Source organism: Stegastes partitus, unplaced genomic scaffold (genome assembly GCF_000690725.1).
Source record: "Stegastes partitus isolate 25-593 unplaced genomic scaffold, Stegastes_partitus-1.0.2 Scaffold58, whole genome shotgun sequence".
Lineage (NCBI taxonomy): Eukaryota > Metazoa > Chordata > Actinopteri > Pomacentridae > Stegastes > Stegastes partitus.
Genome location: NW_007577789.1, coordinates 157,010 through 172,286, shown reverse-complemented (window position 1 = coordinate 172,286; position 15,277 = coordinate 157,010). Strand labels below are relative to the sequence as shown.

The following is a 15,277-nucleotide window of genomic DNA, read 5'->3' as shown; positions in this document are numbered from 1 at the left end:
AGTCAGCTGGGATAGACTCCAGCCCCTAGTGAGGATTAAGCGGTGTATAGATAATGGATGGATGTCTTTTATTGACTTCTAAAAACGTCCCTTTGGAGTAAAACACACAAATAGGACAACAATAAAGCTTTCTGATTGGCTTTTTTTTTTTTTTTAACGCCCAAAAAGGTGGAAAATAACCACAGATGTTGGAATCAGAACACATATGCAGATGCTGTTTGACTTTTGTTCCAAAACGAGAAGAGAAATCAGAGAAACTGGTCTGACACAATAACACATGATCACACATTTCTGAGCTGACTGATCATTTGGCATGGTTGGTGGAACTATTTCCATTCACCTGTATAAAAACAGTTGGATGAACCTAACAGAAACGATATTTCAATCACTATTCCGACATTGTTTTCCACCATTTGTGCTTATGTCTGCTACTGCTTAGTGGCACAAACTGTTTATCTACAAGAATAGAATAGAACTTTATTGATCCCTTTGGTGCAAACCTCAGGGGAATTGTTGTGCTTAAATGCTAACATTTGACTGACTGCTTTTCGACAAGCATCAATTGAGATTAACGTCATAGATTTAGTTGGAAAGCCAAACACTACAGAGGGTTCTGTGGGCACATATTTATTGTAAAGGTTAGTTGTGGTGCTCCTTTACAGCAAAATAATGTCTCTAGAATGTGCCTTTCAGTTTTTCAGTGTGCAAAGATGAACAATTTCACCATGACTGTAAAGCTCCTGTCTTCAGCCCTGTTCTAGATGGGATGTTTCAGTGTCTGTCGGTATAAATAAAGTGAAGCTGAACACTGTCTTCAGGAAGAAGACTCTCAATGCATCTGTGACTGAGAGCGCAGAGCTAAAACAGTTGACAACACGGCAGCCGAGACAGATGTGAATGTGTGTGAGAGCAGCACTTTCTCTCTGAGTGATGCACAGCTGTTGTATTTAACTCATGTGTAGTGAGTTTGTCAGATAAGATTGCTTGTTCTGAAATCAGTATTTTCGCTGCAGAGCTGCAGCTTGGAAATGAATCTAAGTGTCTGCTGGTTAATATGTAGTCTTAACAGGCTGTGTTCCAGTCACTATTTAACACTGTTTTCGTTGTCTGACAGCACGAACTGAAAATGTGTAAATAAGAACAGCTTTTGTCGCTGTATTAAAATGCAATGTGTGTGTGTGCAATGGGAGCAAGAGCAGAGCTAACAGATGTAAAGAGCAGCAGAAGTTGCAGCGACAGGAAAACCCACCCGGTCCTTGTTTACTGGTTTCAAATCAGTCTGAACATCTCTGAAATTCTGAACGTCCCTCAGCTTTACACAGCTAATTGTAATGTCATATATAATGTTCCTGCTGTTGTGGTGACACTGCCATCAAGAATAAAAGTAATCCATAGAGGCGACTGTTGGATTTGTATGAAAAAAGGTGTTGGTCAAAGTCACTAATAATATCAATCTGAAACTAATAGAGATGTGAAATGAATTGAAAAATTTGCAAGACAATAATGTGCAACAAACATTTCCTACTTAGAGTTTATATTACACTTATTGTACAATTTGCATTTGATATTTTCTGATTGTTTATTTTTGCTTATTTGTCTGTATTTATGGTGGTGGTAACTTTACTCTACTCAACCCTACTGTAAGATAATTGATAAAAACAAACAACTAAATGACTAAAAATTTCATGAGGAACTTATTCTTATGATTACAAACTAAACATGTACAACACTGAGAATCACTGAGCAGCAGCTACAAGTTGAAACAAACTAAGGAAGCTATGACAAGCAGGTGCTATTGACAGATTCTTTCCTGTGTCATCATAAACACTTGGGACAATTCTCCAGCCTGCTGCACAAAGCTGTGTCATTCTCTGCTCTTCTCACTCACCTTCATTGGATTTCCAGCGGATCAGCAGGTTGAGGGAGCGCACGCTGCCAAAGGTGGCTGGTTGGGTCAGGTCGTACACAGAGAAGGTCCGTCTATCCCCGAGCACCACCGCCTGGCTCAGCAGGGAGGTGGCCGGGCTGAGCTCAAACTGCTCCCCCTGCAAAACGACGTCAGGTTTGTTGCAACGTAAAACAGACCTCTGTTATCTCTATATTCAAATATTACTACGTTCACAGTATAATCTGTTAAATCTGTTTCAAACAATCTCATTTAATATCTACCGTAATTTCCGGACTATTGAGCGCACCTGAATATAAGCAGCACCCACTAACTTTAAAAAGAAAAAAAAAAGTACATATAAGGGCCGCACTTGTCTATAAGCTGCAGGTGTCCACGTTGGAACATGAGATATTTTTACTTTTAATTAAATATGTACCGGTAACATACACAAACATGTACTGTAAATGCTTTTTTTCTGAACAGTGTCTGTAACACGGCTGACTAAAAAAATTAAAAAATACAGTCCACTACCAGGAAAAGTCATTGATCGCTATCTTCATCTTCCTCCTGCGCACTAAAACCACTAAAGTCGTCTTCTTCAGTGTCGGAATTGAACAGCCTCAGAATTACTTCGTCACACACTTCCTCAGTCTCTCTTTGATTGTCGCTCTCAATGTCACAATGTCAAAAATCGTAAAAATCCATAAATTCGCCGCTTCATTGTTTAAGCTGCAGCGTTCAAAGCGTATGAAAAAAGTAGCGGCTCATAGTCCGGAAATTACGGTATTTGCTAAAAGTAATCTCTTGCAGTCTGACATTTGCATCAAGGGAAAGAATCAATGTTTTATAGTAAACGCGAGTATATTCGAGAAAATCGAACCTCAGGGTTGTCTGTGATGTCGATATATATTTTACTGGAGGAGGCCAGCGGACAAGCTTCTGTCAGGGTCCGGGAGAACATCTTGAATAAAGACCACTCTGAAGGAACAAACAGCTTGGATTAAACAAAGGCCGGGGGGATTTCATGTCAACTCAAATGTGGAATGAGCGCAGGAAGAATGTGCTCTTGCTCACCTCGTTTGCCCTGTCCAGAGTTGTGCAGGTCAAACACTACATTCAGCGTCTGTCTCAGCTCCCAGGATGTGGTTTTGCACTGCCAGTCCTGACACACGGGCCTGATGTGCACTGCCTGGGAATGAAAACTGCTGTGGAAGAGCTTCTCTGACTTCAGCAGGACAGCGAGACCAGTCTGCAAGGGCAACATGACCACATATAAAGATGGAAACTGAGTTGGCTGCTTTAACACACGATGGGAACACAGCTGGCATTTGTGTTCTGCTGTGTATTGTTAAAAGACAAATAGAGACACAAAGACAGTCACCTTGGATCCACATGGCAAGAGTTTCTTCCAGGGTGTCAAATTCTCAGTGCAAACAATTTCTCGTGGGAGGGTGGCGTAGCGAAGGAAGCGATGGTCTGTCACTTCAAGTCCGACAGAAAAAAACAAATATCAGTCCACACATACGTAATAGAGTGTTTTCTGGACAGCACACTTGGGCATCAGAGCTGTGAGACAGTATTACACACTCATGATTTCTTTTATTTCAGTGTCTATCTCGTACTAAACTGCGTCAGATGCTAAAACTAAATCAAACAGAAAACAAAAGCAACCCGAGTAAACACAAAGTGTAGGTTTTAAATAACTGCATCTGATACCAATTGAGACCATGTGAAAAAAAAGATTCACCGGGACACACCAGCTCTCTTCCATCAAATTGCAGCTGAAAGAGACTATTTTCAGAAGCAGGAAGCTGGCCGAAAGGTCTCACCAGTAGTACACTGAAACCTCAGAAGAGATGAGGAAGAGGGTGATTGAAATACATCAGTCTGGGAAGGATGACAAAGCTATTTCTACAGCTCTGGGACTCCTCGGTAAGAGACATTATCTACGAAAAAGACTTTGAACAATAGTGAACCTTCCCAGAAGGACATGACCTTCCAAAACTCCTCCAAGAGCACGTCGAGGACTCATCAAGGAAGCCACAAGAGATCCTGGGAAAACATCCAAGGAGCTGCACTCCTCTTTCAACTTAATAAAGGTCAGTGTACATTAAGGCAGTCTGATTTTGCCACAATAAAATCAGATGATGCTCAAACCTTTTGGGAGAAGGTTCTATGAGCAGATGGGCTGAAAGTTGAACTGTTTGGTATGACCTATTTCACCTGGTGTAAAAAGAGCATTACATCAACCATGTGCAATGTTGTGGGGCGGCATGCTGCTGCAGGACAGTGGCTGCCTACTATAATTAAGTAAAACATGAATTCTGACAGAAAATCCTAAAATCACCAATCTGTGAACTGAAGCTCAGTTGCAACCAGTTACGCAGGAAGACCATGATCTCAAGCAGCAGAGTGCTTCCACCTCTGAATAGCTCCAAACAAATAAAATTACATTTACAAAGTGGTCCAGTCAAAGTCTGGACATGAAAGTTGTGAACCCTCCAATATGGCTGCAGCACACAATTCACAATCCCACCACAGCACTGTCAAAAACTGATCAGGAGCATTTGGTTGTTGCTGCTGAAGACGGCACAAGTTCAGTCAGCCTATTATATTTTTACATCAGTAATGCAAGAATTGGGCAACTTCTTTTGCTTAAATAAATACAAACATAATTTAAAACTTATATTTTGTGTTTACTCATATTGCCTCTTTAATTACTGTCCTGCTGTGGCTGTAATAGAGCATCTGTTAGTTAAATGGTACTGAAGATCATTTCATTTCATTTCTAAATGCTGCAGTATACACTCATGCTGTTACACAACCCAAGTCTGCTGCACAATATCTGTAACACCTGCACTCTACAAGAGCTTAAGGTGGCTGATCGCACCATTAGCTTTTACACAGTCTCATCACCAGAGAGCTTCACGTAGTAAAGGAGAGACTGAAGTACCGTTGCCTGTTCCCAGGGGCTTGAAGGAGGCGCTGGGCTGAACAGTGTTAGTGGAGTCAATGAAGTTCAGCGAAGCACAGAAGATGCCCGACAAAACATTGGTCAGCTCCTTCCATGTGGCGTCCACACTAAAAATGGCAGAAAAGCGACAGGGAAACGTTGAAATGAATGACATACAAAGCAACATGAAGAAAATGTACTGAAAAAACACACGTGGGAGTTTTTACTTTGGAATTTTTAGAAGAAAGCACATTCTTTGGGTTTAGGATTTATATCTGACAATATGTTGTTGTTTTTTTTGTTACCCTACTTCTCTCTTTGTGCTATCACCCTAAATTAAACAGGGATATCAGCAACCCCTTAAGTTTTCACTGATGGGACAGAGTTAAAGAACTTCATAGACATCTCTGGTTTACACCTTCCTTCTTGTCCATTGTGAGAAAACACACTACTTACAGAAACCAATTTCCAATAAGGTGTGGCTGCAGAAAAAAAAGTTGCTATAGTTTGCTAGCTGTTTTCTGATGGTAATATTGGTGAATTTCTTAAATTAACACTGACATCTAAATTAAATGATGGAGATTTTTTTTGCGAACAGCAACAAATTTGTCACATTATTTTTTCATCATGGAACATAGATCATGCAGTATCTCTTACCACAAACTAGTGGGGAAAATATACAACAGCACTGAGTTATACCTTAAAGCTATCCAGCTGAAGACTTTACACAGGACTTAATTCCTCATGAATTTAAGAAAAGAGAGGTAACAGTTGTAGTGTGCCTGGTGCAATAATATATTCACTGTGGCATTGCCCAACAAACTGTAATATCAGTCCTTGTTAGAAGGGTAGACAGCATTCCATCTAAAAAGAGGCAACACAAAGTGAGTCTGGCTTGTCTTGCAGTAAAGAGGATAATACTTATCCACTAGAAAGAGAGGCAACCAAACAGTTTCGATCTAGAAATCTGGCTCAGAGAAATGTTGGGACTCATATCTGACTGACATCAATGGAACAAGCTGTTAAAGCTCTTCAGGAGCTCAATGGGAGTCTCACAGGCACTTGGTCCGGAGTCAGGTCATCTTTGAATTAATTAAATCTCAGCTAAACCTCTTATACTTATTTATTGGTGCAGTACCTTCAGTCTGAAGTATTCTTTATTTGTGACCCTGAAAGAATGATGTGCCGATGTCCACAGCTATTCCTGTGATGCTTTGTGAGCTATTATGTGGTTGTAATATGTATTACTCTGCCCTGTTGCTTTTAAATGCACAGTTCCAGATTTCTTTTCTGTGTGTCTGTAGATATACAGTTTGTCTTACAAGTCATTAAAATTAGAATAAAAACAAAAAAACCTTTCCCGTTTTTTTTTTTATCTCCATGTAATTAAAACTGAGACGTTCTTCTTTGCTTATTGTCTCTTTGTATCATTGCCGTTAAATTTTCATTCTGAATATAAATCAATATCTTGACGTTACGGTTTGGGTGCTCATGGTTTCTGTTTGGACTGTTAAGTTTACATGATATGGACAATGCTTTTGTCTTTGTAAGATGATTAAAATGGAAGGTCAAGAGAGGCTTTAATCTTTTTTGTAAGGCAAACATGAAGCCCAGATGTTTGCTACTGATACTGGTTACAAGGAGCTACAATTTCACCTATTAATCCACAAAGCTGGTGTATTTAATTAACTTCTGATGTTCTGCAGACAGCAGAGGGCTGCACTCACTCTGTCACAGAGTCCTGGAACCAAACCCAGAGTTCGGCCCCGGGAGGAGACGGTAGAAAGGGCTGCCCCCACTGCATGGTTCTCCAGTAGCCCTGTGTGAAGGAGATGTGCAGCTCTCGCACTGAGAACTTGGAGATGACCTGACCCAGGGACTTGGGAAACAGCCGGTAGTGGGACACTGTGAAATGAAACACAACACAGTTTAGGGTTAGGACAGTCAGAAATAGTTGTATATGATCTAACAATAGACAAACAGGTACTTGTGGAATGTTTGTCAAGACTGTTGAATCTTATTTCAGTTTATTACAAAACTAGTGTGTGGCTACAATAGCAGCAAAAGCCTGAATAACTTAATAGTATTCCTGTGTCACCGCTTTGAATTCATCATAAAATATTCATTGAATGCAATCAAAAACTGCTGGATTTCTTTAAACAGGGACTGTAAGAGGAAAGGTGGCTTCAAGTAAGACCTTAAGACTTTTTTTAGACCTTTAAATATCATAGAGAATGGAAAACATAGCAAAATTCACAGCAGAAAGAAAACTAAAGAAAAAAGCATGTATATAGTTCAGTGGTTTTACTTTATTTTCTGCTGACACTGGGTATGTTATTCTTTCGCATTTCTCATATAAGTGCTCTCTTATGTGAAGGCTTGTCGCTCATTCAGTTTTGTTTGTGCAAAGGTTGCAGGCTTGACCCTGAGACTGTAAGGCTGCACAAGAGGCCTCATCTTGTCTTTTGAAGTCCACAAACAGAATAATGCAGAAGCCTTGGAGTGTCTTATTTGTGAAACAGGTAAAAAAAAAAAAAAAAAAAAACCAAAGACTGACCTTAATCTTTCTTTGTACGAGGGACAAACTTCTTTCTATAATTGTGTGTGACTCTTGTTACAGAGAAGAAGAAGTCACTTATAATTCATTACAATAAATAAATCTGATGGACATTTCCTATTAGGGGGGCTGCAAGGTGGCTCGTGGTTAGCACTGTTGCCTCGCAGCAAGAAGGTCACCAGTTCACGTCCTGGTGAGGACACCCGGGATCTTTCTGCGTGGAGTTTACATGTTCTCCCCGTGCAGCGTGGGTTCTCTCCGGGTTCTCTGGCTTCCTCCCACAGGCCAGAAACATGTTGAGGTTAATTGGTGATTCTAAATTGTCCGTAGGTGTGAATGTGAGTGTGCTTGGTTGTCTGTCTCTAAGTGTAGCCCTGTGATAGACTGGTGACCTGTCCAGGGTGTCCCCTGCCTTCACCCTAAGTCAGCTGGGATAGACTCCAGCCCCCCATGACCCTAGTGAGTATTAAGCGGTGTTTTGATAATGGATGGATGGATTTCCTCTACTTGGGTTTGCTTTTTGTAGAATTTCCTGAACCGTCTGCAGGTAATAATTTTGCTGTTTTACTTTGTCAGAGTACGGAGGCAGCAAGAAAACACATACAAACCTGAATAGTGAGCATAAAATCCTTCATTTCCATTTATCTACACTTTTTAAATGTAGCTGCATTTACAAGATCTACATTTCAGACAGGTAAACAACTTCAGACAGTATAAGAACTTCTCAGTCACTTCCAGACATACTGCAATAACAATCAGCATTTAAAGGGAGGGTATGATTTTCCATATACAATCTATGACTACATGAAAAACTCATACACGTGAGATTTCTGACCCAACATAACTAGCATGTTCTCCCACTGCTAGCAGTTAGCTCACCTTTGTTTCCTCTCATGAAGTCCGTTTCCCACTGGGTGCGGAACTGGAAGCTAGCATAGATATCTCCTGAGTGCAGCGGTCTGACAACCAACTCCTCCTGAAAATCGTCTTTCGGCTGCGGGAACGACTGGAGGACCACAGTTTCAGGGGCAGGAGTGTCTTGTTTCTCGGCTGCAGCATCATCCGGAGTCGCCTCTCTAACCTCGGTTGCTTCCCACTGCCTCTCCTCCGCCGCGGTCTGCTCAGCCGTTTGTCCCGCTGTTTCGGCGGCCGTTTGTGGATCATCCACCACACCGGCACGCTGTTCATGAGTTACCGTCGTGTCATGACTGCCTGCGATAACAAACACCGACAAGCTACAAAGAATAAACAGCCAAACCGGGCGGCTGCACCTGTGAGCAGCCATTTCTCTCCTGAGGCGGCGGTTCACTTCCGCGTTGACGCGTCAAACGTGAAACCAGCCAATGGGATGCGTCCCTATGGAGTCACGTGACACTGACATGAAACTGCTTTGTTTTAAGCAAAATATTAATTTACGAGTAAATGCTTTTATAAATGGAGTTAATACATTAGTTTAAGCCATTATTGCAAAAATCTAGACATTTTAACACATTTTAGAAGGCGGCATTTTATTGAGTAAGCGTAGCTTATTACTGATGCAACATGCACTGCTTGGATTCTGGGGAATTTGGTGTTATTATATATATATTGTTCATTGTACAACGTGCGTTATAGGGTAGTGGATGATAATTTGAAGCAAACTACAGTGCATAATATCCCTAGTCCTGATTTATATTAACTGTTTTGTTTTGCAAATGAATCATGTCTTTAATTTTGCACACTTTGGTCGACTCAGGTTGCTATTTATACCTATCTATATGTGTGTGTGTTTACTTTTTAAAAATGAATTAGGTCTTAGGGGTAGGCCCACAGCATGCACATCATAATTTGCCCAATGACTACATTCAAACGAATTAACCAATTACAGGCAATGAAATGTAGATTATCAATTAATTTAGCCTTTCCCACAGCGCTTGCCCGACTTAATCTGTTTTTCATTCCGTTATGTGCGTCGCTGGCTGTTATTACAAAGCTTATAAATCCCGGAACAGACGGTACATTAAAAAATATTTGCGTTACGGGTGAGTTTCCCGACACTAAAATCCACAAATATTTTTTTAAAGATATGCACGTTATCAGTGTGCATCATGCTTTGCTGCTTGTGTTGATTTCTTTTGCTCATGTTTGCTCGGACAGGGATGGGCATCATCAAGCCGTTGGCATCATCGGGGGCATAGCCTATTACCCCTCCCACATCCACACACACATATCAGCGCGCACACAGCCCCAGACACACACACACACACACACACGCACATGCACACGCACGGAATTTGCTCAGCCATGGCTCCCTGGTAGATGCTCAAAGCGGCTGTTGTCAGAGCGAATTAAATCCACGCTCGCTCGCTGCTTTCCTTTTTCCTTTTTCCTGACCTTGCCTGCCTCCGGTTGGGTTTTCAATATTTTATTCAGGATTCCTGCGCTGTCTCCCCCATGGCTACATCGGATGGACTAGACGGCTGTCTGCAACGAGGCAGATCTCAAAGTGACCCGAACATACTCACCGAACCGGGCATCGATTTGGCGCACGGCACAGGTAAGATAGACGTGTCATTGTCTGCACGTTTATTCTCGCTGTGGTGGAACATGTGTTTTATTTTTTATTTATTTATTTATTTATTTGAGATTGCCGCTTATTTTGGCGATGCAAAAGATTCCCCCCGCTTGCCCAGTGGGATGCCAGAATACCAAGGTATAATTAGCGCATATGCTTTCCCAGCGTTGGATGGAGACTGTTAACGCTGAATCGAGACGGGGGGGGAGAAAGCTGCAAATTGAAAATTAATGTGCCATATCACCTTCTGTGAATGGCTGCATTCCCTCAACCAGATTTACGGAGACGCCTGTAGCCATTTGGTGCCGATATGGATGCAAGTAGTATTTGGGAATCCGCGTGTAGGCCGTTTAATATGATGTTAACGTGTGCAACTTTGACAGCATCTATTTGCCCTCCTGCATGATCAGCCGCCCGCATGCATGTGTGATCCCTGATCCAGGGCTGAACAACCGGGTTATTCGTTGCCTCATAGCCACAGCTACATCCCTGTTTTTAAGCAGACACATGGCTTTTTTTTTTTTTTGAGAGGGGCTGCATTTGCACATCTTATTGTAGCTGTGCCCGGAGTTCTGTCCCTGCGTATTGACAGCACTGACATCCCCCCACCCCTTCCTGAGCTGATCACTGTTGTGATCAATGCACCCTGCTGTCCACGTGATGCAGGCCATAGGTGCAAATATACCCCCCCTCCTAAACCAGTACAGGCTTTTCTTTTTTTTTTTACGCACGGGAAATTGATTTAGCAGTGCATTGGATTTTCCTGCAGGTGTGCTTTCCAATATGGAGCCCCTTGTAAAAATTTCTCTGTCATCTTTTTTTTCTCTCTCTTTTGCATCTGGCTAATGAATTGATCCTTCATTAATAACAGAACACCAGGGAGCAGTGATGCTCAGCACCTCTCTGATGAACTCCTGCCAATAACGTGCTTCTCCTTGTGTTTGCTAGAAGCTTTTTTTTTATTATTCACAGGAAAATGCATGGTTTGATTTTTTTTTCTTTTTTCTTTTTTTTACGTAAGTTAGGCTATTTATGGTCATAGTGTGTGGGCTTGGAAAGAGTCACTGCTTTACTCCCACAAATGGTGAGTTTTACACACATGAAGAATACTTGACTGAATGATTCAGAAAAAAAAACGGTGTCACTTCACCTTTCAACTCTTCACTAATGAAACCTGTCTTTTTTTTTGTTTTTTTTTTCCACACACCTCTGAAACAAACACCTGTCCGCTCTCATCAGCTGGCTGTAGCACATTTTTAATGGACCCGTGCTGAATTCAACCCTCCCAAGGATGATTTAATTCACACATAGGTGAATGTGATGATGTCACACTGGGTCTTTGACACACCTGAATAAACAACGCGGCAGTTTGGCAGATCAGCCGGGGCGAGCGATGAGAGAGGTGAAGCTATCAGGAAACGTTGCATTTCAGCCTCCAAAAGCTGGAATATGCACACGTGCTCGGCTGTGTAGGATTACTTACTACACCAACACAACACAGAGTGAATACAGTTGTTACTGCAAGGACAATGTCAGTGTCTGGTGACCCACAGTACACAACATCACCCACCCCATCCCCCCTCTCTGTGTGGATCATCACTGCACTAACGTCTGGGGCACCAGTCTTTGCCAAAGTAATCCTTTGGCAAAGACTGCCTTTTTCCCCCAGTACAGTGGCCCTTGCAGCTGCAGAGGCTGACACTGTATTCATCCACTTAGTCAACACCGGGGAGAGGAGTCAATAGAGACAACAGTTACAGCTGACCAGAGAATCAGAGCAATGTTTTGAGGTTGCAGTAATCATACAGCAGCCGACTCAGAGGGGGACGAGTCAATGCAGGCCTCAGTTCAAGCGTCCAACAATCCAATCCTGCTTTTTTTCTCTTATTTATAAGTGCAAGAAGTGTTTTTGGTCAGACTCTGATGATGTTTCCTCTCTAGCAGGATTGAGACATCCTCTCTGAGCTGCAGATTCACAACTATATTTCACACTTATTTAGCAGCATAAGTCTGATAATAGGAGCAGCAGTATAAAAACTTGTTTAGTCAGTTCATTCAGACAAGGGCCCCTTAGATTCCCCTGCTAATAAAATGTCACTTTCGCTCAAAGTTCCACTTAGTCATCGCGGAGTGTCGACAAAGGTAATGGCGTGGAGAGGACACCTTGAAGCTTTGCGGACAGGGAGCTCGCTTGTCCGTGCTGGGCTGTCCTGTGTGGCTTCGTTCCATTAGGTATTTCTTCCGTCCTGCGCAACGCAGGCACTTATCAGGACAAGCAGATTGGGAATATCGAGACAAACGCAGGATTAATACGCGAAAATGGTGCAGATGTAGCTGCAACTATGTATATTGTGAGTTACGTTGAAGTTTTTTGATTAAATGGTTCATGTTTTAGCACGAATGTCATTAAGTAGGGCGGAACGGTGGCCAACAACCTTGGTTAGAATCTCAAATCTGTGTGGAGTTTGAAGGTCCTCCCAGTTTTTCAAGGGTTTTAAACCGGGTGCTCTCGCTTCCTCCCACAGTCCAAAGACATGCTTGGGTTAACTGGTGATTCTAAATCGGCCATAGGTGTGGATGAGAGTGTGCTTGGTTGTCTCCCTGTTGGGCCTGTGATGGACTGGAGATCTGTCCAAGGCTTTTGCTTTCACCGGAAGTCAGCTGGGACAGGATAAAGAGGTGTGTAGAAAATGGATGGGTGGATGTCATAAAATTGAAAAAAGCCAATCACAGTTTCCTAATAAAAAATGGATGTCTTCTGGTTGGATGCTTAGTCCGATCTACAGTGTAAAACTCAAATGTATTCAGTGTACAAAGTCAAAGAACAGAGAAAAAACAACACATGCCCTCTTTAAGAAGTAGGAACTAGCAATTATTTGACATTTTTGCTTGGTAAATAACAAAATGATCAACTATTTCATTATTTTTTATGCATCAGCACAAGATATGATACCAACAACCTGCTGCTGCTTTGGTGAAATACTGTAATAATTCATGGAAAAAATAACTTTGAGTGAAAGAACAGTGTCTCTAAAGCTCACAGACGTATGTCATCTCACTCAAGGCTACTTCAGCGTAGTGGTTCTGAGCTCGAACAGCGACTTAAACCTGTGAACAGTCGGACCCAGTTTACCCAGTTACAGGACAGTGTCCAGCCCAGAGCGCCTGCGGATCAGTGTTTTTTCCTCCACTGGTTCTACTGATACCAGGATAATCCTCTCGGATCTGGAATCAAAGGAATCTCTGAGGATTGCAGGTATAAGTGGAGCCCCCCCTAATGAACAAGGAGATATACCAGAACCCTGTGAAAGCTGATATGGAGCCATGATGATGACTCACCCCAAACCAGAGCAATGTCTTGTACATAATTCGTCTCTTTTTACTCAGGCCTTGATGAGTAAATATGTAAATTCTGAGTCAGCAGGTCTTGTATAATATGCTCCCCATTTAACAAGGCTTTGTTTAAAATGAAGACGTAATAATGTACATAAAACGGTGTTAGTGCCACAGGAATACCTTACGTAACAGTGATTTAAGACCTAGTTTTAGATTTGAATGAGTCGCTGCTGAATAAAACTGAAATAATTACACACTATATACAAAACTGCTCTTTATTGAGGCAAACTCCACGAACCGACAAACTTTCTTGTTGGGCAAATCATGCTTCTGTCAACATCCAGTCCTTGCTCTGCTTTTTAACTTCAGACAAATCGGAATTAAGAAAGCAAGTCCCCCTTTTTCAGGTGAAAAGGCGAAGCGAAAGCAAAAAAACACGAATGCCTTAGAGGTCTGAAAGGAAAGATTTTAGAGAGCAGCTGAACAAGTGAGGAACTTTTCTACACGAATAGTCTTAACTGTGAGACGCAATAAACTTGACAAATCGTTTTATTTCAACTTGTAATGACTCAGCCAAGTAACCTCAGTGTTGTGAAAGAAGTCAATGAAGAAAAGCAGGAAGTAGTGCAGGATTTGGTGGAGCCTTTTCTCTACCTTTTCAGACTCTATGCAAAGGTGAAAAAAATTGGGGAAACAACTTGTGAGATTAAAAGTTATCAATAGCTCGATTATTGACGCACTTAATCTCATTTGTTTAATCCGTACACAAACTAAACTGTAAAAATGATCAATTGCAAATTATTTCTTGGTCATATTTCTAGTTCTTTTGCAAACAAAACAAAACCATAAAGACTTGAGTATGGTGTCACTTTTCTCTTCTAACTCTCAAACAAGAAATAATTCTGCGTATAAAATTACAACTTTTTTCTCGAACACAGATTCTAGAGAGCAAAAAAATCATAGTTGGATGCTATTAAACAAGATATTCTGTCTGTCTGCCAGTCAATCAGTGCTGTTTTTTTTCTGAATGATTGTAAACATCCTCAAGAGTCTAGAGAAAGGGTGTGAAGTTGTTGCATTCAGCTGTGGATCATATGTGTAAAGTAGATAAAACAACACAGAGAGCAACAGTGTGAAGTGAGACATTTCTTTTTCTTTTTTTTTTTTCCAGCCTAAAAAAGCGGAAACAAGTGAGAAGCCAGAAAATAATCCCTCTATTACAGTTGAGCTCTGTGAATATCTCGGTTTGACACCATGCTGTCTATGTTTAGCCGGGTCAGCAGTACTACAAAACAAAAACACACCTCCACACATTTGACTGTAAAGACACCCAAAGAATACAAAGCAGTTTCCAATAAAGGTTTAAGCAACATGGTAGATTTTAATGGGGGGAGCTTTTAGTTTAAACATATAAAAGTGTTACCCTGACTCTGAAATCAGCATTTGTTAAATATTTTAAAGACAAAAACTATTTTTTGTGGGTAAAAAAAGACAATAAATGAACTAATAATCAACACAATTGTTCACAGATTCCTCTTCGTGAAGGAAAATTATGCTCAAACAGATAAACTCATATATAATGATTATGCAGAATTATTATTAAATCTAAGTTTACCATTTGGCCAGCAAGATGTTTAGATTACATTATATGGCACAACATGTTAAGCTTATCTTAGTGCGCAGTTGTGGAGAGTTTCAGAACTGATTTAAAGGGGAAATTTAATTACGAAAAGCTAAGTAGTAGAAATCTATACAGTTTAGGGACTGAAATGTGAGCAATACCACCTGAGGCAACTTAGCTTTTAATATATGCACATTTATTAGCAACTTCCACAAACACCTAGACACACTAATACGCGGTGATAACACTAAACAAACTAAACGGTGAAGAAAATACAAACACAAAGGGCAATATTGTCTCAGGAGATATGAGAAGATTGTCACCTTAAAGCAGCCACTAATTTAGGTAGCAGGCTTCTTCAGAATTTA

At 41.2% G+C, this 15,277-nt stretch overlaps 2 protein-coding genes across 2 annotated transcripts in view; one reads left to right on the top strand and one right to left on the bottom strand.

The window, feature by feature from the left end:
* Positions 1–8,710, bottom strand: part of pigt (phosphatidylinositol glycan anchor biosynthesis, class T) — a 13,878-nt gene extending 5,168 nt beyond the window's left edge. Inside the window, exons 1-7 of the mRNA XM_008275732.1 lie at positions 8,278–8,710; positions 6,569–6,746; positions 4,842–4,969; positions 3,270–3,370; positions 2,963–3,137; positions 2,769–2,866; positions 1,889–2,045 (exon numbers count right to left, since the gene is read on the bottom strand). Coding sequence (XP_008273954.1) covers positions 1,889–2,045; positions 2,769–2,866; positions 2,963–3,137; positions 3,270–3,370; positions 4,842–4,969; positions 6,569–6,746; positions 8,278–8,683 — 1,243 coding nt within the window. The 5' untranslated portion in view covers positions 8,684–8,710. The remainder of the gene's footprint in view (positions 1–1,888; positions 2,046–2,768; positions 2,867–2,962; positions 3,138–3,269; positions 3,371–4,841; positions 4,970–6,568; positions 6,747–8,277) is intronic.
* Positions 8,711–9,831: 1,121 nt separating this feature from the next.
* The window catches only part of phactr3a (phosphatase and actin regulator 3a), a 41,361-nt gene continuing 35,915 nt past the window's right edge, over positions 9,832–15,277 (top strand). The window contains exon 1 of the mRNA XM_008275731.1: positions 9,832–9,934. Within this exon, the coding sequence (XP_008273953.1) occupies positions 9,832–9,934 (103 nt within the window). The remainder of the gene's footprint in view (positions 9,935–15,277) is intronic.